The sequence below is a fragment of the Archocentrus centrarchus genome, chromosome 14 (assembly GCF_007364275.1).
Source record: "Archocentrus centrarchus isolate MPI-CPG fArcCen1 chromosome 14, fArcCen1, whole genome shotgun sequence".
Taxonomy (NCBI): domain Eukaryota; kingdom Metazoa; phylum Chordata; class Actinopteri; order Cichliformes; family Cichlidae; genus Archocentrus; species Archocentrus centrarchus.
This window is the reverse complement of record NC_044359.1, coordinates 24,551,698-24,574,181: the sequence shown is the minus strand read 5'-3', so window position 1 is coordinate 24,574,181 and position 22,484 is coordinate 24,551,698. Positions and strand designations below refer to the sequence as shown.

The following is a 22,484-nucleotide window of genomic DNA, read 5'->3' as shown; positions in this document are numbered from 1 at the left end:
GACGAACGAAGAAGGTAAATAAAAAAATTATATGACTCTCTAAGTGACCTACATTATAACCGAGCTGAGTATACATCCTTACCATTTTCTGTAGTTTGTGTGCAAGGATGCATTTTCAGTTTAAGATTAAAAAGTTTAAGATTAGAAAAATGAAGTCTTATTTTACAGACGTTTTACTATTTTGCTTTTTTTTTAGTGGCTCTTTCATTTTCTCGCGAACTGTTTGTGTCAGGGAGGCCTCATCATGCTACTGCCAAACTGCAGCCTGGGATAAATAAAACAATGACGACTTACAACTGAGAACTCATTTAGGGATACAAACAATTGTGCCAAATTGACTGTGCATATGTGCGTGGAGGCATCTGGGGGCTAGTTAACAAGAAGCATGACACACTGTCTGATTGTTAGTAAATTGTCAGAAGACTTCAGACTTGGTGCTGAGTTCAAAGGAATGGAAATGTGTTTGTGAGAGCCCAACTCCAGTGAGAGATTATGTGTCATTTTTAGCCTCCCAGAGGATAATACGCTGTCTGACAGTGCTCTAATACCTGCACCCAGGCAGTCACACTGCTGCCTCATTTTCTTTAGTGCAACCTCAAATTGCCCGGGATAATGGTGAAAACAAGAGTTACGCAGCATGCGTTTGCCTGTGCACGTGGTTCCTTGCATGTGCATGCATGTTTGTGTCTAAGTAAAGTAAGGTAAAGTAAATGGTGAGAAAAGCACTTAAAAAACACTTAAGTGTGACTGCTAGTGCTCTCTCTAGCCCCATTTTTCCTTCCCTCAGGTCAGAGTCAAGTTCACCTGGCTGCTCTCCTTCCATCTATTTCTCCACTATACAACCCCCCCCCCCCCCCCCCCCCCCCAATCTTTCACACACACATGCGCGCACACACAAAAAACGAAAGTCCCAGGGATATCTGCTTGATTTAGTGCTTTATCAGATTAAACTCTACAGTACCTGTCACCCTGAGTGTTGCGCTCTGCATGGTTGCACATTTTGACTCAAAGTGAGTGTTGTCATCTCCTTGTACCCTGCCAAAGAAAGAGGACACGCAGACTTTTCGGATGGGTGCATATGGCCACAGCTGAGTTTGTAGAATTGTAGATTAGCTCTGAGTATCTCTTGGAAACCCAGTCCTTCATTTCAGTATTAGGGCAGCCTGAGTGTTGGTCACACCAAAGCAGCAGTATACTTCTGTCTATTTTGTACGCCATCTGGAGGAAAACAGTTGGGTTACTTTGCATTTCAGAAGAATGGGAGAGATTTTGTTTGAGCTGTTATCAGCATAGGCCACCCTTCCACACAGACCTTTTCTACTGAGGCTTCAGTAGATGGATCAACTGAAGGTCCAGATTCATTTTTCAGGTCCTGCTGGATTGCCTCCTTTTTCTTAAGGACATGATTTTCAGATACTGTTCGTCTGCTGTAGAAAGTTTTTTAGTCCTGCCACTTCTTTTGCACTCCTCTCGTACGGTTTCCTCACATTTTTTAAGGACATAATGCACACCATGCCAACATATGCAAAGTCAGTTCACTTTGTTAAAACAAATATGTTTTTGTGACAGGCTGCTAGTAACAAAGTGCCTAAATATACAATTTAAAATTGGTATTTTGTGTAAGCATAACAGGTGCCTTTTTATGCTTGAATGTTTCATAGGTCAGTGTTAACAAAAAAACAAAACAAAAAAAAACAACAATCCTCTGGGACTGAGCAGAAAAATGAGTGAAAAATGAGCCAATGTCCAAAGAAAACCTGTGTGCCAAGTTTGGTTGTTCATCTTCTGATGTTCCAGGAGGGGTTTGTGAACGAAGAAACAAAAAAACCAACAAAAACCGACAGAGGTGTCACTATAACATACCTGGAGGCTTAGGTGATGCTGAGGGCTGCTTCAGGGGCATGGCTTCAAATCTGAGCCAGACCATTCCCTGTGTGTCTTTCCCAGATTTTCCTGTTAACTCTTTCCCGTATCCTATCAATAAAGGCAAAATGCCACACAAAAAGACAGAGGTTTTGTGTGTTATATTAAGATATGATCTACCTTCTTAATCATTCCTTGATCTCATGAAAAGCCCCTTTCCCAAGTGTCATACCAATTACAGATTCTTCATCAAAGTGGGCAAAAAAACAGGCCCCTTCTTTACAGGACAGCTGAGAATGTGCTACAAACTGCATTTAAAGGTGCAGTGACACACAAATGGCTACAGACACCCCCACACTAGTAATTATCATAATTTGGCTTTACACCTTCCTCAGCCTTGACACACACTTCAGAGTGCTAAACCGCAGGCGTTGTCCCAGAGGGGAGCGAGGATGCAGTTCTCATTCATCAGTCATCACTCGACTAGCTCTTGTTTTTCTTTTTTTTTCTTGGGGGGGGGGGGGGGGGGGGTGTGAATACAGACATGTTTATTAGCATCCTAGCACAAGTGTCCATAAGAGGAACCATAAAAAGAATATGAGCTGATTTGCTTGCACTTAGTGTTTAAAGATATGCTACACGCCACCCCCCACTCTGTTTACCAGTGTTTATGATCAGATGTTTTTATCCATGTGTTTTTCCTACCTACACATTCAGCTACTCTTTATTTGGCTCTTCCATTGTGCAAATACACAAATTCTATTTGCATTACAAGCCCGTGATGCATGTTAGGTAACGAAAAGGTAAGTGAGAAAGACAGATGCATTGAGGAAAGAAGTCTTTAGATGGGGCGAGAGGGCACAGGCTGCACTTGATGTGTGATACTCACTGGATATTATTACCCTGAGCTGTCACTTATTATGTGAAGCTGGCAGTCAAAATGAAACCGCAGATTTTTTTTCTCAGTCCCTTTGTTAAGTACTCCACTTAGCTTTTGTGATGTGGCCTAGTTAAAGTATATAAATAAAATATGAAAGTTCATATATCAGTAGAGTAATGTTCAGAAAAAAAAATATCTCAGGACTGTTAAGCGTTTGATCATGGCATAAAAACACGGTAACACACGTGCTATTTTTGGATTATATGCCAGAATACAAGAATACCCGAATACAAGAAAACAAGCCAGTTTAAAATGGAGACAGACGAACTTTTATTCTGTCACATTTTATGACTTGACGAGGGGGGCTTGTGAAAGATGAAGCTGTCAAATACACACTGGACTGCCTCCACTTTGCTGCCTCAGGAAACAATCCGAGTTCAAACAAGCCTTTGAGCAGTCTGGGGGGGCTGCATTCTCTCTGTCTCTCCATCTCACTGCTTTACAGTCAGGGAAAAAGACTCGCACACACAAGCTTTGTTTTCAGTGTTAACAGCATCCCTGTCTGTAAAAAGTACTTAAATCTTCTGTCAGAGGAAACAATTCAAATTAACAGTTTCTTTGGATTTAGGGACAATAAAGGTTGAAAGGTCACACTCCCCTGGAGTTTAACTTGAGACTAATGGGCTCTCACTTTTTAACTGCTGTGTACAGCTACTGGCTATACAAATGAATCATGCCAGACTGTTGGTGGCTGCTGATGGATCTACAGAGCTATAGAGCTATAGATCCACTTATGGTAACACAAGTGGGAAAATAAATAACAGTACCACTAAACAAAAATTAAAATAACTCCTGCTGCTAATATAGATCATATGAGGTACACGCTACACCTGTCAAGTTTTAATGCAACTAGAGGCACAAGCAGTAGTATTAAAAAAAGCAAAGTGTGTGCTGACCTTAACAGCCTCCAAATATTGACTATCTCAGAGTCTAGAAATTAAAAACAACTCAAAAAACTTTTTTTTTGGCTCCCCAGTTCCAGTGTTTTACTTTGGAGAGGTAGAGTATCGTGTGGATGAGACCGATGGGTATGTGGAGATTAAAGTGTGGAGGACGGGAACTGATTTGTCCAAATCTGCAGCTGTAACTGTTCGCTCTTGCAAGGCAGAGCCTGTCTCTGCAGAAGGTAAGTTTCCATGCAGTTAAAGGATTGCTTCTGGCAGATAAGAATAATTGAATTGACCATTTTTATTTGTCATTTATCTGCATTCTGTATGTCTGCTCAACACCTTATGTATATATATATACTTTTTTTTTTTTTAACCTTTCTTCTTGCAGCTGGTATTGACTATGTGGGCATCAGTCACAACCTTGACTTTGCTCCAGGCGTCAGCATGCAGACATTCAGGGTAATCATCCTGGATGACCTGGGACAGCCAGAGCTGGAGGGGATTGAGAGCTTTGAGCTCATTTTGCAAATGCCAGTGAATGGCATCCTGGGAGAACCTGGAAAGGCTACAGTCTTCATAAATGACTCAGTATCTGACTGTAAGTCATTTAATATTGCCTAGAATTTTCATAAAAACATTCATAAAGACATTTTTACTTTCTGATTAATGCGATTAACTCAAACTCACATTCTCAAAGTGTTAGAATTGCCACTGGAAGTACATTAGAATAGAATATCTGAATTTTGAACCTCTCTAAGCTTATCCAGTCTTGTTTCCTCCATCTAAGAAATATTGCAAAATCAAACCTTCACTGTCATTCAATCATCTCAAACTTTTAGTACACGCTTTAATTTTCTCCTGCCTTGGTTATTGTAACTCACCTTTCATGTGCATCTCTCAGTCATCCGTAGCCCTTCTCTAATTGGTGCAGAATGCAGCAGCAAGGCTGCTAACAAAAACTAGCTGGTTCACACTTATTCTTGCCACATAGTGCCAAAAGTATACATACAGGCTCAAAGATACACATACACCCCCATTAATATTTGGTTAAATGTCCCTCAGCAACTTGTACCTCTACCAGATTGTTGTGGTAGCCTTTAACAAGCTTCTGGCATAATTCTGGCTGGATATTTGACCACTCTTCTTGGCAGAATCTGTAGAGTTCATTGAAATTGGTTGATTTCCTGGCACAGGCCCAGCATTTAAGCATAGTCTGCAATTTTTCACTGGGGTTGAGGTTGGGGCTTTGGGAATACCATTCCAGCTGCTTAATGTTAGCTGGCTTTATCCATTCCAAAACTGTTTTCATGTGTGTTTGGGATCATTGTGCTGTTGGAACATCCAATTGTCTCCAAGTTTCAACTATTGTTGATTGGAGGTGAAGTTGAAAAATGTGGAGGTAGTTCTCCTTCTTCATTATCCCATCCACTTTTTGCAACACACACTACCACTGACAGCAAACAGCCCCTGAACATGATGATACCACCACCATGTTTGACAGCTGGTACAATGTTCTGAGGTTTGACAGCCTTACCTTTACTCCTCCAAACATACCTCTTTTAACTGTAGCCAAATAGCTCAATCTTTGTCACATCTGACCATAAAACTTTTCTCCAGAAGGCGTTTGGCCTGTTCATGTGGGCAGCTGCAAATTTCAGTCAAGCTTGAAGGTGTTGATTTTGGAGCAGGGGTTTCTTTTGTGGTCGGCACCCTATTAGTCCATGACGATGTAAAACTGGCTTCACTGTGGACCGCGACACTGGTGTTCCAGCAGTTTCCAGTTCATGGCAGGCTTGAGTCTTGGTGGTTCCTGGGTTGTTCCTGAACATCATGATCAATCTCCTCTCATCTGAGGGTGACAGTTTGGGTCTTTTTTCCCAATTTTTGTTCTTTTAAAGTCATTAAAGATGTATGCCGTACAATCATTGAATGGAAATGGAAGAACAGTTCAAAGAAATCATGACATTCACATCTATGATGACTGTATGTAAACCTTTGACCACATCTGTACGTGGACAGGCCTCTGCTTGTATATCAGAGCTACTGAGACCTTATCACTGCAGCCGACTTCTCGGATCATCTGATCAAGGCCTCGTAATAGTTACTACTTTAATTGCGCTTACTTTAAAACCAGAGGCAATCACGCTTTTAAGGTTGTAATGCCCAAACTCTGGAACAGCCTTCCTCAGCCTATTAGGTCGGCTGAATCTGTGATTTGTTTTAAACGACTACTGAAAACTCATGTTTACAGGTTATCTCTCCCTTAATCTTCCCTCAGTCATTTTGGGCCATAGTTTACTTCTGTTTGCATGTATGGAAATGCGTATGTTGGAATGGATATTAGACTGTATGGCTGACGATGTCTCTGTATGCATTTATTCCAACTGTGAAGCACTTTGAAAAGTGTTGTAGAAATAAAGATATTATATAAGATGTTCCAAGTGTTTACATGAAAGCTTTAGAAAGTTCTGCAGATTTCATTTTAGCTGCTTTAGTAAATGCAGAGTTACAATTAATTTGTCACAGTTTCTGTTCATAGTTCCACAGCACTCATTACCGACGTTCAGTCAGAATAAAAGCTTGATGTGACAGCTATGTTATTTTATTTGGTTTTTAATTTCAGCTTATCCAGCAAGGGAGAAATTATTGCTGCGTTTGTCTTATGAAATGACTGAACTATCATTTTGACTACAGTGCCAAAGGTCCAGTTTCGTGAGGCGGTGTACAGTGGAGAGGAGAGTGATGGCCAGATCACAGCAACAGTGTACCGCAGTGGTGACATCAGACATAAATCCTCTGTTCGCTGTTACACCCGTCAGGGCTCTGCACAGGTCGCCTCAGACTTTGATGAGCGACCAAACACAGATGCCTCTACCATCAGTTTCTTACCAGGTACTTCAGTTATTGCACAGCTACGTCATGCATGCTTTCACTACATTTCTTTGTTTCTTGTCCTGTAAAAGCTGACAACTTTTCAGTTGAATAAACAAGTTTCCCATAAATAAATAAATTACACATTAACTACTGCTTTAACAGTTCCTTCTTTTCTTTCTTTTTTCCAAAATACTCAGCATGCAAACAGTTTTCTGAAACTATTGGGGAACTGATTCATCACATAAGATATTAAATGCTCTACAGAGAAAAAAAGATGAAAACTTTTTTCTTCCATTTCAGATTTTTTTGACGTTATGTCTTGTCAACTATGTTGCTGCACATTCTAGGCGAGGTGGAGAAGCCGTGTATTCTGTCACTGGTTGATGACACGCTGTATGAGGACGGAGAAGAGCTCCGGTTGGTTTTAGGGAACCCAAAGAGCAATTCACATTTTGGTGCATCAGTTGGAGCTCTGAATGAGACACTTGTGAAAATCAAGGACACAGCAGACAGTAAGTGGAAGAAAGGAAAAGGTCAGGAATTAACTGTGTTAGAACTGGAAGCAGATAAATAGTATTTATGAATATATAAATCACAGAGGAAATGCAATGTATACCTGAACACATGTTTTAATTTCTAATTGTTATCATTAATGTTGATGACCAAGTACTCATTTTTGGAATTACTACTTTTTTGAAATTGGGGCTGCCCAATTCCAAAAAAGTTGGGACGCTGAGTAAAATGTAAATTAAAAAAGAAAATGCAATGATTTTCAAATCTCATAAACCCATATTTTATTCCCAATAGAATATATCAAATGTTTAAACTGAGAAAATGGACCAAATTAAGAAAACTACCAGCTCATTTTGAATTTGATTGCAGCAGCACGTCTCAAGAAAGTTGGTACGAGGCTATGTTTACCACTGTGTGGCATCCCCTCATTTTTTGAACAACAGTCTGTAAACATGTGGGAACTGAGGAGAGCAGCTGCTGGACTTCTGTGACAGAAATTTTGTCCCATTCTTGACTGATAGAAGATTCTAGCTGCTCAACAGTCCTGGGTCTTTGTCATATTTTTTGCTTCGTAATGTACTAAATGTTTTCAACTGATGAAAGGTCTGGACTGGAGGCAGGCCAGTTCAGCACCCGGACTCTTCTACTACAAAACTGTACTGTTGTAATAGCTGCAGTATGCAGTTTAGCATACTTCTCTTGCATATCCAAGACATTATTTGGATGGGAGCATATGTTGCTTTCAGCATTGATGCTGCCTTTCCAGATGTGCACACCCCCATACCATTAGAGATACAGGTTTTTGAACTGAGTGCTGATAACAAGCCGGACGGTCCCACTTTAATCCAGAGGACACAGCGTTCATGTTTTCCAAAAAGAGCATTTAAGTTTTGATCCATCTGGTCACAGAACACCTTCACTCAGTCTTTTTTAACTTAATTTTCCACTTAAAATGAAGTGAACTGTGTTCACAGATACCAATTTCTGCAAGTGAGCCCATGCAGTGATTTCAAAGACAGAATCATCTCTGTTTTCTCTGCAGTGTTACCCAAGAGGGCCTGAAGATCACTGGATACACATTTCTCCTGATTCTCAGATTATGTACTGTAGAAGATGAGATACCCCCCCCCCCCCCCCCCCCCCCCCCGCCCTGCCCCCAAGACTTTTTGTTGCTGCCATCATATTCAAAATGAAAAAATGAAGTTTTCATGAACTAGTAACACGTCTGTTCTATTATGAATTTATGACATTTGAAAAAATGTTGCATTTTGTTTTTATTTACATTTTTGTGTCAGCAGTTCAGTGAGTTTGCCCTGTATTATAACTCTGTCCACCTTAGAACCCATCATCCGTTTTTTGGACACCAAGTTCAGTGTTAATGAACCGAAAGAAGCCAGCACCGTAGCCACGGTGAGGATCCCTGTGGTCCGAGTGGGAGACACATCAAAAGTGTCGGTGGTTCGTGTTCACACTAAAGATGGGTCGGCAATCTCAGGCGAAGACTATTACCCTGTGTCTCAAGGTAAATCCTACACATATCCTCTTACGGTGTGATATGATTAAAAGCAGTGCACACTTTTTCTTTTTAAGCTGTCATTAAAGACCAATCGCCGTCTTTCTCTTCTTCTTATTCACTTGACATGGCGTGTTAGTGGTATTAAAACATGTTCAGCAAAACGTTCAGTAACCCACTCGTAAATACAATACTTTACAGCACCATTAGTAGTCACAAGATACACCAAATTTGCACTTAATGGCATACAGATATCCTTCTGATTGATTTCTATTATGCATTTGCAGCAGGCAGAGAGGTTCTGACAAGTGTGAAACAAGGGTCCCTATAGGAATGTTAGACTAATGAAAGTGGGCAAAGGGTTTTATTTGGCCAAGGGTCATTAATTCATAATTTTATCTCAAATGGAGGACGGTGATTTCTGCAATAGTCCAGTGGGGGTTTATGTAATTTTTAATAAAATTTCAGTGTTCTTCATGTCAGCAGGATGAGGTCTTTTGTTCTATCTGTTCAGCTTTTAGCCCAAAGTAACTTTTCTAAGCTTAATCAAGGCTTGAAATATTTATATAATACATTCAGTCAATTCAAATTATACCTGCCTACCCACCGTTAAAATTTCCCCGCAGTTTTGAATCACACAGCCGTGAATTTCTCATATTGCACAATATTTTCTCACCGCAGCACATTTCTAATGCAAAGCTCTATTACTTACCGTGCAAGGAGATGGACCACCTTTGGCACTATGCAAATAGAAACCTGCAATGCTTTTTAGCTAAGTGATATATTCTTCTGAAGCAATAAAATGTGCATTGGGTTAATCTGTGAGGCCTTTTTATTTTCTGTAAAAATGTAAATTCAGCAAAAAGAGGTGGAAATCAGGGCCTGGAAGTCAATTATTTTTATCTTCAGAAGACATATTGATCAATACGGTCCATTTTTCTAATATCATCTATTTGTGCTATGTCATGTGCCTTTTCTACAGCTAATCAGCTACATTTTAAACTGCTTCCCTGGTGTTTGTGTGTTTTCCTATTTGTGTGGGCCCAGACCTTGAGTTTAAACAGGGGGATAAACAGCACGTGGTGGAGGTGGAGGTGCTGTTTGATGGAGTCCGAGAAATGAGGGAAGCATTTACTCTCCATCTGAAGCCCGATGAAAACATGGTGGCTGAAACGCAGGTCAGAATTGTCTTCCTGCTTAATCGTCCCAGAGCGATCACATAAAATCCAAAGTGACAGCTCAGGAGTTTAAAGCTTAATGAAAAAGTAAAAAGATTAAAAGCTTTTTTTTTTTTTTTTTCCCCTGATTTGACCCATATTTATCCAGGTCAGTCCCAGAGAGATCAGGGATCTTTTTTACAAGTGAGTCCTGGCCCAGGCAACAGCAGCACTTTACTGTAGTTGCGACCAAAAGGGCAATGAAAACATTTCACAATAAATAATAGATTATGTTAAAAAAAAAAAAAAAGAACAGCCAGCAGAAGAAAGGAGTAGAGAGAGAAATAAAACAGAGTTAAAAAACAGAAGCTGGGAATGAGCCCTGACTGCGATAATGATGCGAGCATTCCTGATAATAACTCACTGTGTCTCAAACACCTCTGTGTCAGTAGTTCTTAAAGCTCTTTTTCTGGACCAGGTGACTAAAGTGATCGTTTACATCGAGGAGACCAACAGCATGGCTGATGTCACCTTTCCCTCCCTTCCTCATGTGGTGTCGTTGCTCCATTACGATGGTGTCGCCAGGACACCAGACAGCCTCCACCCACCAGCCGGCTATCCGGTCATCTGTGTCACAGTGAGTCAAACTGAAATGGTATTTAGGGACACAAGTGGCCCTGGAGATATCTTTGCAATAGTACTGCTCACTCTACAAAAGCATACCTTCTAGCAACACCCAGAAAAGCAGTTAAATTTATTAACTGTTTCCTGTTTCTGTAATGAAGGTAGCATCGCTACAAGCTGTTCTCCAGGAATTGGTTACTCTGTTCTTAAAACAAACATTACACAGTTTTGCAGGCCGCAGTCGTCATGCTCTCATACTCAGGAGAATCTCTTCCACTCTTGAAAACAGTGAGAAACTTAAGTGGATTGTCATGATGTGTTAAGCCATTTGCTCCTCAGGTGACTGCTGAATGTGGCTGGAACTGTGTCTGTGCGTGTTGTGAGAGCGAGGGAGAGACAGAGAGAGAGTGAATGTGTGTTTATTTTCCTGCAATGTGGTCAGCTGCGTAGGAGGTTCCCTGGAGAGACAAAATGAAGAAGTCTTGTCGAAATTGAAGTGTTGAGTGCTGTAGCAGGAAGCTCAGTGTCAACAGGTTTACAAAGGAAATCTACAGAATCTATTCAGAGCTTTCCCCTCCATCCAGTATCTCTAGCTTTCCAATTATAAAAAAAAAATCTTTCCAAGAGCACAAATGTGAAAATATCACACACTGAAACATCTGGATTTCCTTGGCAACAGTCACTTACTCGTTTGTATTCTCTGTCTCCCTCTTTCCTCCGGCATCTTCTGTATCTTTCCCCATCTCTCTGCTGTCCTTGCTTACCCACCTACTCCTGCTAAATTCCTTATCCATCCTTCAGGCTTGCAATACAAAATACCCAGATTATGACAGGACAGGCGCTATCTGTGTCAGCGAGCACATCAACAACACCTTGACCCGCTACCGCTGGCTCATCAGTGCCCCAGCTGGCCCTGATGGCGTCACCAGTCCCATGAGGGAGGTGGACTTTGACACATTCTTTACATCCTCCAAGATGATCACATTGGATTCAGTCTACTTCCAAGCAGGCTCCAGGGTCCAGTGTGCTGCTAGGGCTGTTAATTCTAATGGGGATGAGGGCTTAGAGCTTAGCAGCCCTATTGTCACAATCAGCCAGAAGGAAGGTGAGGACCAAAAAATGAATAACTCTTATCTGTCCCTTGTTTCCAGGTCTTATACTGGAGAATGCATTATACAGGGGTTCAGCCATAAATTCGAAAGTGAAAAGGAATTTGCTCTATGCATCACAAGAGGTCAGGTATTGTGCTTTTGAATAAAAAGAACCTACTATACATTCAGTCAGGGCAACTTTTGTCAAAGCAGGATTGGTATTCAATCTGCAATTTATATTTGGCTCTGTTCCGGGACCTCCCTGCAAGTATATAGACCAAACAAAGCAGGCATGTGGCTCGGGAGGTAGAGTGGGTCATCTATTAATTGAATCCCTGGCTCCTCGGTTGATCAATTGGACTGTGACTGTGTGAGCATTATGTTAAAAATTACTTAGGCATAGACAGTGAGGCTTGTTATAAGAAAGCAATTTGAGTGCTCATATTGGGTAGGAAAATATAAAATCATTGCCAGCAGAGATGATGATGCTAAAAGTCAGAAACAGCATGAAAACAATGAAATTGTTATTTTATTTTTATTTTTTTGACATTATTTAAATGACAAACAGTGTTGGACAAGTATTCAGATCTTAAAGTAAAAGTATTAGTGCCACCATGGAAAATAGTAAGGCCTGTAATCAGAATGGTACTTGATTAAATTAGGTAAGGCTTATTAGTAAAATGTACTTAATATGAAAAGAAAAAGTGCCTAATTAAGAAGCTACATATGTTATAATTTTAAAGAATAATTTATTGGGTAATTGATGTAGTGGAATTTTATTGTAGCTGGTAAGATTTAAACTAATTTTACGCACTGTTTAATCTGTAACTTTGTCCTATTTTATAAGATTAATCAAGTGGCACAGACACCATTGTCATTGGTTACAATAGCCCCAATGAATCATAATCCAATGCAGCTACATGCTATGTGCAATGAGAATGGGTCAGAGCTCTCACTCGTTTCTCAAATGGGAAAGGGAAAAAAAAAAAAAAACTATTTTTTGCTGTTGCTATGCTATCACTTATGCTGCACTCATTCCACCTACACATCCCAAATGGAACAAGTTCAGACTCACTCTCTCAGGGTGGTCACAGGGTATTCTTAGAAATATGGAAATCACTACATGACTCAGTAGTAGTTCAGGCAGGTTATGAACAAAAGGGATTTAACAGTATATTGTATTAGTAATATGTGCAAAGAAATAAATAAATAAATCAGGATTTATGGAATGTAATCAGCTGTAAGCCATAGCCAGTATATCTTGTTTTCTCCAATAATATTTAGTGTGTCTCGTGTCTATTCTTGTCTTTAGAATATCTCTTCTCTGCTCTTCTGTCATAAAAAGGTATGTGTCAGCCGCGCAAGATGGGGACCGTTGGCGCCGAGCCTTTCTCTGCCAAGCTACGCTACACTGGAGCAGACGACCCAAAACACCCTAACCTCATCAAAGTGACTGTCACCATGCCTCACATAGATGGTATGTAGGAGCTGAAGGCAGGACTCATACCACAGATGAAGTGAGGTGTAATGTAGTGTGTGTAATATTCACGTCTGGGGCTCCTCGGGAGCGTGACAGCTAGAATATAGATCTCGCCAGGTTGTACCGAGCCCTGATGTAGAAACCCTCCAGCACACCTGCTACTTAACAGTCCCTTCTTGATTTTTAATCAGTTTCCTTCTACTTCATATTTTCACTACTTCCTTCTTCATGCCCACCCCCCATCAGTTTCAACTATCTCTCTACTCTTTCTTTCCTCTGCTTTTTTTTTTTTCAATGATCATTTCTCTCAGTTGGCATATCAAAGGTAGTTGGACACACTCAAAATCATTTGTCCTTATGTGGCAGGTATGCTCCCTGCGATCTCAACTCGCCATCTGATGAACTTTGAACTGACTCTTAGTCCCGATGGATCCCGCGTCGGAAACCACCGCTGCTCTAACTTGCTTGACTTCAGTGAGGTCACCACAGCTCACGGCTTCATCACTGAGTCGACGGGCAGCCCTGAGAGCATGGGAGACTCAGCGCCGTATCAGTTCAGCAGCTCTCTGCGGGGGAACAGCACATTGCGCTTCTACAGGAACCTCAACCTTGAAGCCTGTCTCTGGGAGTTCACCAGCTACTACCACATGTCTGAACTGCTTACTGACTGTGGAGGAACCATAGGGACTGATGGACAGGTGAGCGTGTGTATGTGTGTGTGTGTTTGTGTACCTTTGTCCGCAACGTATAAATTCCAATCTAGGCTTTGTGTGTACATCTGTTCGACCGTTCTCCTTTGTGCGTGTTTGTGTTCACCTGTATGCGTGCTTGTCTGTATGTTCAGTTTATTTGCAGCCTTGTGAATCAGAAGGACACAAAGACTCAGCGGCACCAGAGCTGTTTGCCTGCATTTTATGTCTCATTTGCTGCATGTTTGTGTGTGCGTGTGTGTGTGTGTGTGTGTGTGTGCATGTGTTTGCCTGCTTTGTACACGAGCATTTGATTGACAGTTTTTTGTGTGAAAGCACACACACGCTCACAAAACACACACGCTCTAACAAAGAATTGCCAACCTACCAGTCAGTCCCTCATAAATACTCAATACTCTTCTCGATACAGAGCAGTAAAGCTTACAACCACATGAAATCTCTGAAAATTATGACGGGATGACCACTTTACTTGGAGCCGTGGGCACCCACACCAGAATCTTAGTTTTTTTTTGCCTTTTTTTTTAAAAAAAACTTTCTTTCTGTTGAGCTCACTGGCAAAGTCAAAAACTATGTAAAATTTTGGCAATGTGGCAATCTGTCATTTACGTGCTAACAAACTTCCAGTTGCTGTTTTCTACTGTTGCATCATTGCAGCAGATGCTGCAAATGTTGTGATGTTATACTCTACAGAGCTGGACTAGTCTCTTGCTTCCTGTTATTGTGGAGACAGACCCTTGCTCCCTTGCTCGTGTCCTGCTGTTCTTTTGTGTTCCTCCAGCTTTTTATCTGTGAGCTTGTTGCTGTTGATCAGACTGCTGTGTGTGTGTGTGTGTGTGTGTGTGTGTGTGTGTGTGTGTGTGTGTGTGTGTGTGTGTGTGTGTGTGTGTGAGAGAGAGAGAGAGAGAGAAAGAGAGAGCGAAAAGGAATTATAGATGGAAACTAAAAAATAATGTACTTGTCCCTACAGACAAACACAAATTAGTTACACATGATGCAAGTCATCCAGTTTTCTCTAGTCCATATCATCACACTGTTACTTAGATTCCTCAAGGACTGCTAAAAGACAAAAAAGACAGTCACTACCTTGCTGCTCCGCCAGACAAATCAAAGAGCATGGAAAAAATTAAATAAGTCAGGAGACAAACTCAGAATTTTGGGTGAAATAATCTTGATCCATGTTTTGCTTTTTCATAACAGCTTTGCTCTTCTCCATAACTTTTTCTTCTTTGTGAGGTGTGTGGATTTGTAAAATAGTATTTTACAAAAAGAGTAAAGAGTGTGATATTTCAAGATAGTGGGGGGGGGGGGGGGTTCATTTTACGTGGATGAAGAAAGTGGATGAAGAAAAACAGTGGACAGAGCGAGTTTGTTTCTCAGTGAGCCAGCATTTGATTTCCTATTTCAGTTCTGGTTCAGTGCTTTGCATGTAAATGATGTTTTAGAACTATGACTGGATTTTAAAGCATCTGTCCTCAAGTGATGAGGAAAAGTTGATCTGTGAAAGAAGAGAAACAAAGCAATGCTAAATCATATATTTTTTTGTTGTTGTTCATTTATGCCAAATCGTTTCTCGTAGTTTCTCTCACCATTTACTCTCCCCTCCAGAATCAGTTTTGTTATTGACTATGCAAATCGAGTAATTTTCACGTCAAGTCAAACAAAGATAATTTACTGCAATTTCAGTCAGTTTCTGTCAAATTGAACTACTTTATGTCTTTTGCAGGAACATAAAGGAGTTCAAATCTGTGAAGTCAGACATTGTTGAAACAACATTGGTGAACAGAGACACCTAGTGGTGATTCTTTTTTTTTATACAAACACATCAACGATGGCACGTTACAGAGGAACACTGGACATTTTTTATAGCTTAAAGAAGCCAAAAAAGCAAATGTAATCAAATTATTTTCAAATGTTTGTATATTTACTTAGATCACACATTCATTTCAGTTTTGATCAACATGAATTATAAGTTCTGAAATGCCTGGAAAACTTTTTGACAAACAATCCAAGCCCACATCACTGCCCACTGGGCTTCTTTGTGTACCACACTGGACTTTTCTACATCTTTGACAGCACTGAGTAGGAGTGAAAGAGTTCAAACATGAAACACCTCGTGGAGGAGAACACTGTGTTCATCTGTTACATCTTCTCTGCACTTATAATAGCTTACCGACCTACGATCACCCTTTAATCTGAAAAGATAATACCCTTTTTCATACATGCTGAGGATTTCTCTGGTGTTAACAACATATCAAGTAAATGTGTGCCCTCTTTTACGATCAATGCTTAATTTTGCTCTCTGACATATTCCCAGTTATGGCTGCATTCAGTTCATCAGCTTGTTTGATTGAAAATAAATAAATAAAATCGCCAATTCTTCACTCATTCCTTACAGGTGCTGAACCTGGTCCAGTCTTACGTGACCCTGCGTGTGCCTCTTTATGTTTCCTACGTGTTCCACTCCCCTGCGGGTACAGGTGGCTGGCAGCACTTTGATTTGCAGTCGGAGCTGCGCCTCACGTTTGTGTATGATACAGCCATCCTCTGGAAGGATGGCATCGGCAGCCCCCCACAGGCAGAGCTGCAGGGTATGTCCCCCAAGACAGACAGAATATTATAGTTTGTGTTCCTGCACAGCATACAGGAAACAAGACCAGTTTTTGCAGAATTCAGAATAAATGTGTGTGGGGTTTTTTTTCCAGGTGCTTTGTATCCCACGAGCATGCGCATCAACGAGCAGGGACGCTTGGTGGTAAACTTTCACACCAAGGCTCACTTTAGGGGTCTGTTTGTGAAGTCTCATTCTTCAGGCACAATAAAAAGATCTGGTGAGACTGAAATATTGTCCTCATATCAGGATTGTGTTCAGGGGCCATTATTTGAACAGTCGCCACATCTGATTTTATGTAATATAAACTTTGCTCTCAAAATTACCCTGCAGTCTCGATGTCATCCATGGTGATGAGTGTTGACCATCCTGGTCTGACATTTAACCTCACCTTGGTGAGGAGTGAGCCCACCTATAGCCAACCAGTCCAGCAATGGACCTTCACCACCGACTTTGCCGTAAGACTGCATGAAACTTTTATATGCCCTGATGCAATCTGAGATATCCGGTCTATAAATATGTGTTCCAGAGCAGCTACAAGGGCAGATGCAGAATGATGTTTTTGTATCTCTCCCTGCTGCTGCATATAGGTGAGAGACTACTCTGGTACCTACATAGTGAAGTTGATCCCCTGTACAACAGCGCAAAATATAGAATACACCGTTCCACCTGTCTGCAGTCCCAGAGAACCAGTCACTTTTGACCTGGACATCAGATTCCAGCAAGTAAGTCAGGATGAGTTAAGATTAAGACCCATGAGAGGCACGTTTCTTCATTGTAGGAAGGATTTACCAATTTCTTTTATTATTATTATTATTCTCTGTATCCAGCTGTCACTGGCTCTCTGTCTTCTTTTATTATGCTATCACCTTCTAAATATATGCATGCCTTTTTAGGTGAGTGATCCAGTTGCAGTGGAATTCAGTCTGAACACTCAAATGTTCTTGCTGTCCAAGAAGAGCCTATGGCTTTCTGATGGATCTATGGGTTTTGGACAGGAGACTGATATAGCCTTTTCTGAGGGTAAGTTCTATTAAGTCCAAAAAAAGTTAGCATCTGTCCAGTGATGAGTTACAGGACTATACTAGCAGATGTCTGTGGTGTAAAATTTACATTACTTCTGTCAGTTTTGCAAAGGAAAAATTTAACTTTTCCTGCAGATATACGCTTCCTTCCTGTCCATACAGTACATGGTTTTTTTTAACATACTGTGGCATTACAATATTTTTGTGTAGATTGTAATAGAGTTGTTGCATGCCATTAAAAAAATCATCTAAAATTAAGCAAGGAAAAAAAAGCATTTAATTTAAAGTTCTTAAAATCAAATGTGATTTAGGTTTCACATTCTCACTATCCTCAGGTGACACAATATACGGCCGTGTCATGGTGGACCCCGTGCAGAACCTGGGAAATTCTTTCTTCTGTAGCATCGAGAAGGTGTTCCTCTGCACAGGCGCTGATGGATACGTACCCAAATACAACCCAGCCAAGTCTGAATTTGGATGCCTTGCGGACTCCCCTTCATTGCTGTATAGGTTCAAGATTCTTGTGAGTATATTTAGTGTTTTTTAATGATGTGATTTCAGTATGCAGAGAGATGCAAGATATCATTTAACAATCTTTTTTTTTTTCCTTGCCCTTTTTTTTTTCAATCTAAAATACTCCACCAGGACAAGGCTCAGCCAGAGACTCAGGCACGTGCATTTGGCGATGTCAGTTTTAATGCTGTATTGGCAGCAGATGATCCATCAGCTATGTCACTCATCAGGCAACCAGGATCTGATGGCTTTAGACTACACTCCGCAGCCATGTTCCAGGTATCCTATATGCTAACGTTTCCTGTAGCCAATGACTCATTTTTAATTGTGAATCAAAAGCTACAATGATAAGCTCCTTTGTCCTTACACGTTTAATAGTTTACTCTGCATGTGTGACTGTAGGACACGGTAGTGTTAGGGTGTTCTTTTTTTGTGAAGGAGGAGATTTAAATCACTTTAGTTCTCAGTTAAAACATTTAATATATTGAAGAATCAGAAGATTTTTACATGCGCATGGGCTCCCTCGGTTCAGAAAATCACAGCCCACAAAAGCAGTCAGCTGTGACCCCTCCCCGAGAAGAGCGAATTTTCTAGGCCAAACTTAACACTTTTATCCTACCTGTATCTACAAGCCCTATCGGTTCAAACAGATGGGAAAAGTTGTGGTTTAGCCCTGGCCTTCCCTTATTGGTCCAGTGACCGGTCCCAGCCTTATGGCACCAGCTTCTTCCAGTCAGCAATGAGAGCACCCTGACAAAGGAAGCACCTGCCTACTCAGCCTGACGTTTCCCTAATCACGACATGGCAGTTTTATTCTACTTAGTAACAGGGCGCAGTGACATCCACCCATCCCCTCCTTAGACATAGACATATGTGTTTTGTCAAAACTGTCAAGGATAAGATAAACATATTTTCCCGGGACCGGGAAGGTCATAAGATAAACATATCTCTCAGAGGCCGTGAAGGTCAGCCTCACAACTACTGGCCTCTTTGTCTGTCTGCTCTCTACTTCTCTATTTAATTTCACTATTTATTTAAATATTTAATTATTTCTCCAGCTACTACTTATTATTTAATTCCCTTATTTCCTGCAGTTTACCCTTAAGCGTTATCATTTTGTTCATAAAGCAAAAATAAAACCCAACAGTGGTGAGGCCTTTGCAGGATTAGGGTAGGCTTAGTCACATCCTTGTATATGTGCATGTGCTGTTGTGACTTGGAGTGATGTAAAAAAGCTTAATCTTGAAAATTGCTTAAATTAGGGCCCAGTTGAGCCTATTTTATTTTTAAAAACAACTATAAATTGATTATAGATACTAGAATTTTCATTGCACCAGTTAATTTTGGATACTTAAGTATTACAGTTTCCCTTCTGTTATGCACCACATTTCAGTCTTTGTGTCTTTTGTGTTGGTTGAATATAATTCCTAAATATGCAGAATTTTTTTCTACTTCTTAGGTTGCTGCAGGTCGGGAATGGTACATTCACACCATTTACACAGTTCGCTCCAAGGAGAATGCTAATAGAGGCATTGGAAAACGTAGCCTAGAGTACCACTTGGTGGCTTCCGCAAGCAATGGGCCAGCCTCGACGCCATCCATTTCAAAAGGACATCGCCGGAGGAGGTCAGTTGCCAATAAAGTTCAAGAAATTGCTGAAGATATTGGAGCTGACAACAACCGTGGTACCAATATTATGCACATAGCCCTGGACCGGACCAAGCGTAGGTCAGTGGGGTCAAATGAGCTGTTTGCTGATGGTCTGGAACCCAGTGAGCTGCATGCAAATGACCAAAAGGAGGGTCTGGTAACTGTGGTGGGGGCACTGGTCGGCCTCCTGCTGATTGTCCTCATTATTATCACCATCGTACTGGTGCTGAGATCCAGACAGAAGGATGGGATGGAGGGTTGGAGGGAGGGCATGCAAGAGGTGGTGAAAGGGTCTGTCAGTACAGAGCCCATGTTGGTGGTGAGGATGCAAGACTGCCACAACAGCTCAGAGGTCTGAGCAATGAATGCACGGACAGACGATTGGACATGTAGGAAGAATATGGGAGCTTTTATAAGTTTTTTGGGATTTTCTTTTTAAAATAAAAATGTTACTGAATTACTTTCGTAACACCAAAACTCAAGATTCAGCATATGTTATTAAGTGTGCCTGTAAATGAGGGAGAGTTCTACAATACCGAATCTATACTTATCACTGCAACAGCAAAGCAACATGGCATCGCTATTTGCTTCTTTTTTTTCAAATTTAACACTCAAACTTGTCCTGCAAGTAGCATGATACTTCTGTACTCTCTTACTGGCTTTGTGGTGTTAAAGTGCCTGAAGCAATTACATCCCTTCAGGACAGTTCCAGTCACCCAGTGAGCATTTATAATAAAGCAAACATCACACAGGACAAGTCAAGAGATTTAGTGCTGCAGGCGTACCTCCAGGAAAAGAGACTAGAAGCTAACGATATGTGCATCAATGGAAAGAATATTTCATCTCACAGAGAACACACAGATGTTAACGACCTGCCCCTTTGTCGCTGAACTTTGCATATGTTTTTCTCAAAAAGTATGAATGATGACGAGCCCGTCATTTCTGCAGCTTGCTGAGGATAAAACAGGTTACTGTACACATACTGTGCAGTATATTCTAAATAGCAAAAATGTAACAATTATAGATGCTAAAATGCAGCATCCACTCTGTCATCTCACTTATTGCCCACTAGGTTGTTATAAACTCTATCCACTGGCAGGAGATAATAGACAATAAAAGGTGAATACTGGACTTCTGATATTGATTGTACCCGTAAGCCAAGTGTTTGGCTTCATAATATTTCCAACCATGCTGTGTGAGTGCATTCATATTAAATCTTGGGTGAACTGTGCCTTTAAGCCTACAGTTTAGTCGTGAAATATTTGTTGGGACAGTCATAAAGACAAGACATAAAGACAAGATGGCAGCACTTGTGTTTTATCTGTGAAATAAACCTGCAGAACTCTGTTATCAATCTCCAGGAGGTGAAAACCACTGCTGATTAATTTTTATGTTTAATCACCAGCTAATCATTTTTTTTTATTCTATCTACTGTTCTTTATTATGTTTACCATACAATGAGGAGTGTTGCATGTATTTGATATCTCTGTTGCCGCTTTTTAATTTGTATTTTTTTAATATTATCAGGACAGTTTTAATACTTATGTTTACAGCTCATCGCTGCTTCTCATAGCACAGTGTCCATCCTCGCAGTGTTGTTGCTCCATGTTTTTCTGTCTTATTGTCATATTTGAAACAAAAAAAGGACATACTGGAGTTTTTTGTTTGTTTGTTCGTTTGTTTTTTAATGACACTGGTTAAGGTACGTATGTAATAAGACACTCATCTCAGGAGTTATTTCTTTTACAAAGAATGGACTGTGTGTTATAACACAATTTACTACTGCTGACTGAAGAGAATCTCTCCAGAGCCACTTTCTGTGTTACACTGCTAAGTGTGGTGCTGTGAAAATTCAAATACTGTATTCATATCCAATGAATTGACCCCTGTTCTTCCCACGTTATGTTCATCTGAGCTTTATTTGTCACTAGTGTTGTGTGGGATTTCAGTGTTCTGACTCATTTTTTTTTTCCAGACAAATGATGCAAAGAAAATAGCTGCTCACAGATCAGTATGTCACTATGAAAAAATATCACATTTGAGACTTTTGAGATAATCTCCTAATTCTGTCGATGTCACTGGTGAAATTTCTTGTTTATATGTATTGTTAAAACTATGTCTTACTCTGCTAATATACAACATGCTGATGTAGGTGTTCCTGAATAGTTGTCTTATTATGGTGTTGTTAGTCATCATGCTTATTTCTGATATTCATCAGGGTTAGATGATGGACATGAGCCGGAAAACAGCTGAGGTGTGAGTCTTTGAGGAATGTCAGGATTCATACATCTGATAGCCAGCTCTGTGTGTGTGTGTGTGTGTGTGTGTGTGTGTGTGTGTGTGTGTGTGTGTGTGTGTGTGTCTGTGTGTTTCTTTTTTTTTCTTTTCTTTTCTCTTCTCGTCTTTTTTTTTTTTTGACCCTGATGAATTTGGAAATAACACCAAAATCTGGCATTAAATGCACTTTTTGCATCACATCCCTCACATGCCACTACAAGCTATGCAATGTAATGTATATCCCACACCCAGTTATTCCCATAATATGACAAATTTAGCACAATCAAACTTGATATTTTCTTTGTCTTTTTATTAATGGGTTTTTATGTATATGTATTTAAGAATAAACGCTGTTTACCGGTGACTTTTGTTATTTTGTTGCTTTAATCTACACATTTAGGGTGCATGATATGGGCTGAAATGAAGCCTTTATGCTTTGTTTGACTTTACTGCTTTGAGACTGAGAAAACAAAACTTCACGTCGTTTTGACTTCCATAAGTTCTTAGATCAATAAAAAAAATAAATCACAGTAAGAAAGCTCCTCGAATATTTAAATGTTTTACTCGACTTTGTCGCTGTTTGCATTCATAGAAACAAAAACATACTAGTAATTTTCAGTAAATATGGACGGCTCAGTAATAAATTAGAGCAGCTCAGTTTCCCCTGTAAGCACACACATTGTTCATTTACATTCCGAGGCAAAGTAGGAAAGATTAGGAAAGAAAAGTGAATGACACCAATTAAGCGTGTCAGTT

General features: G+C 40.4%; 1 protein-coding gene across 1 annotated transcript in view; it reads left to right on the top strand.

The window, feature by feature from the left end:
• frem2a (FRAS1 related extracellular matrix 2a) overlaps positions 1-22,064 on the top strand; it is a 73,935-nt gene extending 51,871 nt beyond the window's left edge. Inside the window, exons 7-24 of the mRNA XM_030746369.1 lie at positions 3,780-3,929; positions 4,082-4,291; positions 6,388-6,585; positions 6,915-7,079; positions 8,420-8,602; positions 9,641-9,771; positions 10,229-10,387; positions 11,176-11,479; positions 12,811-12,942; positions 13,312-13,643; positions 16,051-16,243; positions 16,358-16,483; positions 16,597-16,721; positions 16,854-16,988; positions 17,160-17,286; positions 17,624-17,811; positions 17,934-18,080; positions 19,261-22,064. Of these exons, the coding sequence (XP_030602229.1) occupies positions 3,780-3,929; positions 4,082-4,291; positions 6,388-6,585; positions 6,915-7,079; positions 8,420-8,602; positions 9,641-9,771; positions 10,229-10,387; positions 11,176-11,479; positions 12,811-12,942; positions 13,312-13,643; positions 16,051-16,243; positions 16,358-16,483; positions 16,597-16,721; positions 16,854-16,988; positions 17,160-17,286; positions 17,624-17,811; positions 17,934-18,080; positions 19,261-19,809 (3,554 nt within the window). The 3' untranslated portion in view covers positions 19,810-22,064. The remainder of the gene's footprint in view (positions 1-3,779; positions 3,930-4,081; positions 4,292-6,387; positions 6,586-6,914; positions 7,080-8,419; positions 8,603-9,640; positions 9,772-10,228; positions 10,388-11,175; positions 11,480-12,810; positions 12,943-13,311; positions 13,644-16,050; positions 16,244-16,357; positions 16,484-16,596; positions 16,722-16,853; positions 16,989-17,159; positions 17,287-17,623; positions 17,812-17,933; positions 18,081-19,260) is intronic.
• Positions 22,065-22,484: the final 420 nt, after the last annotated feature.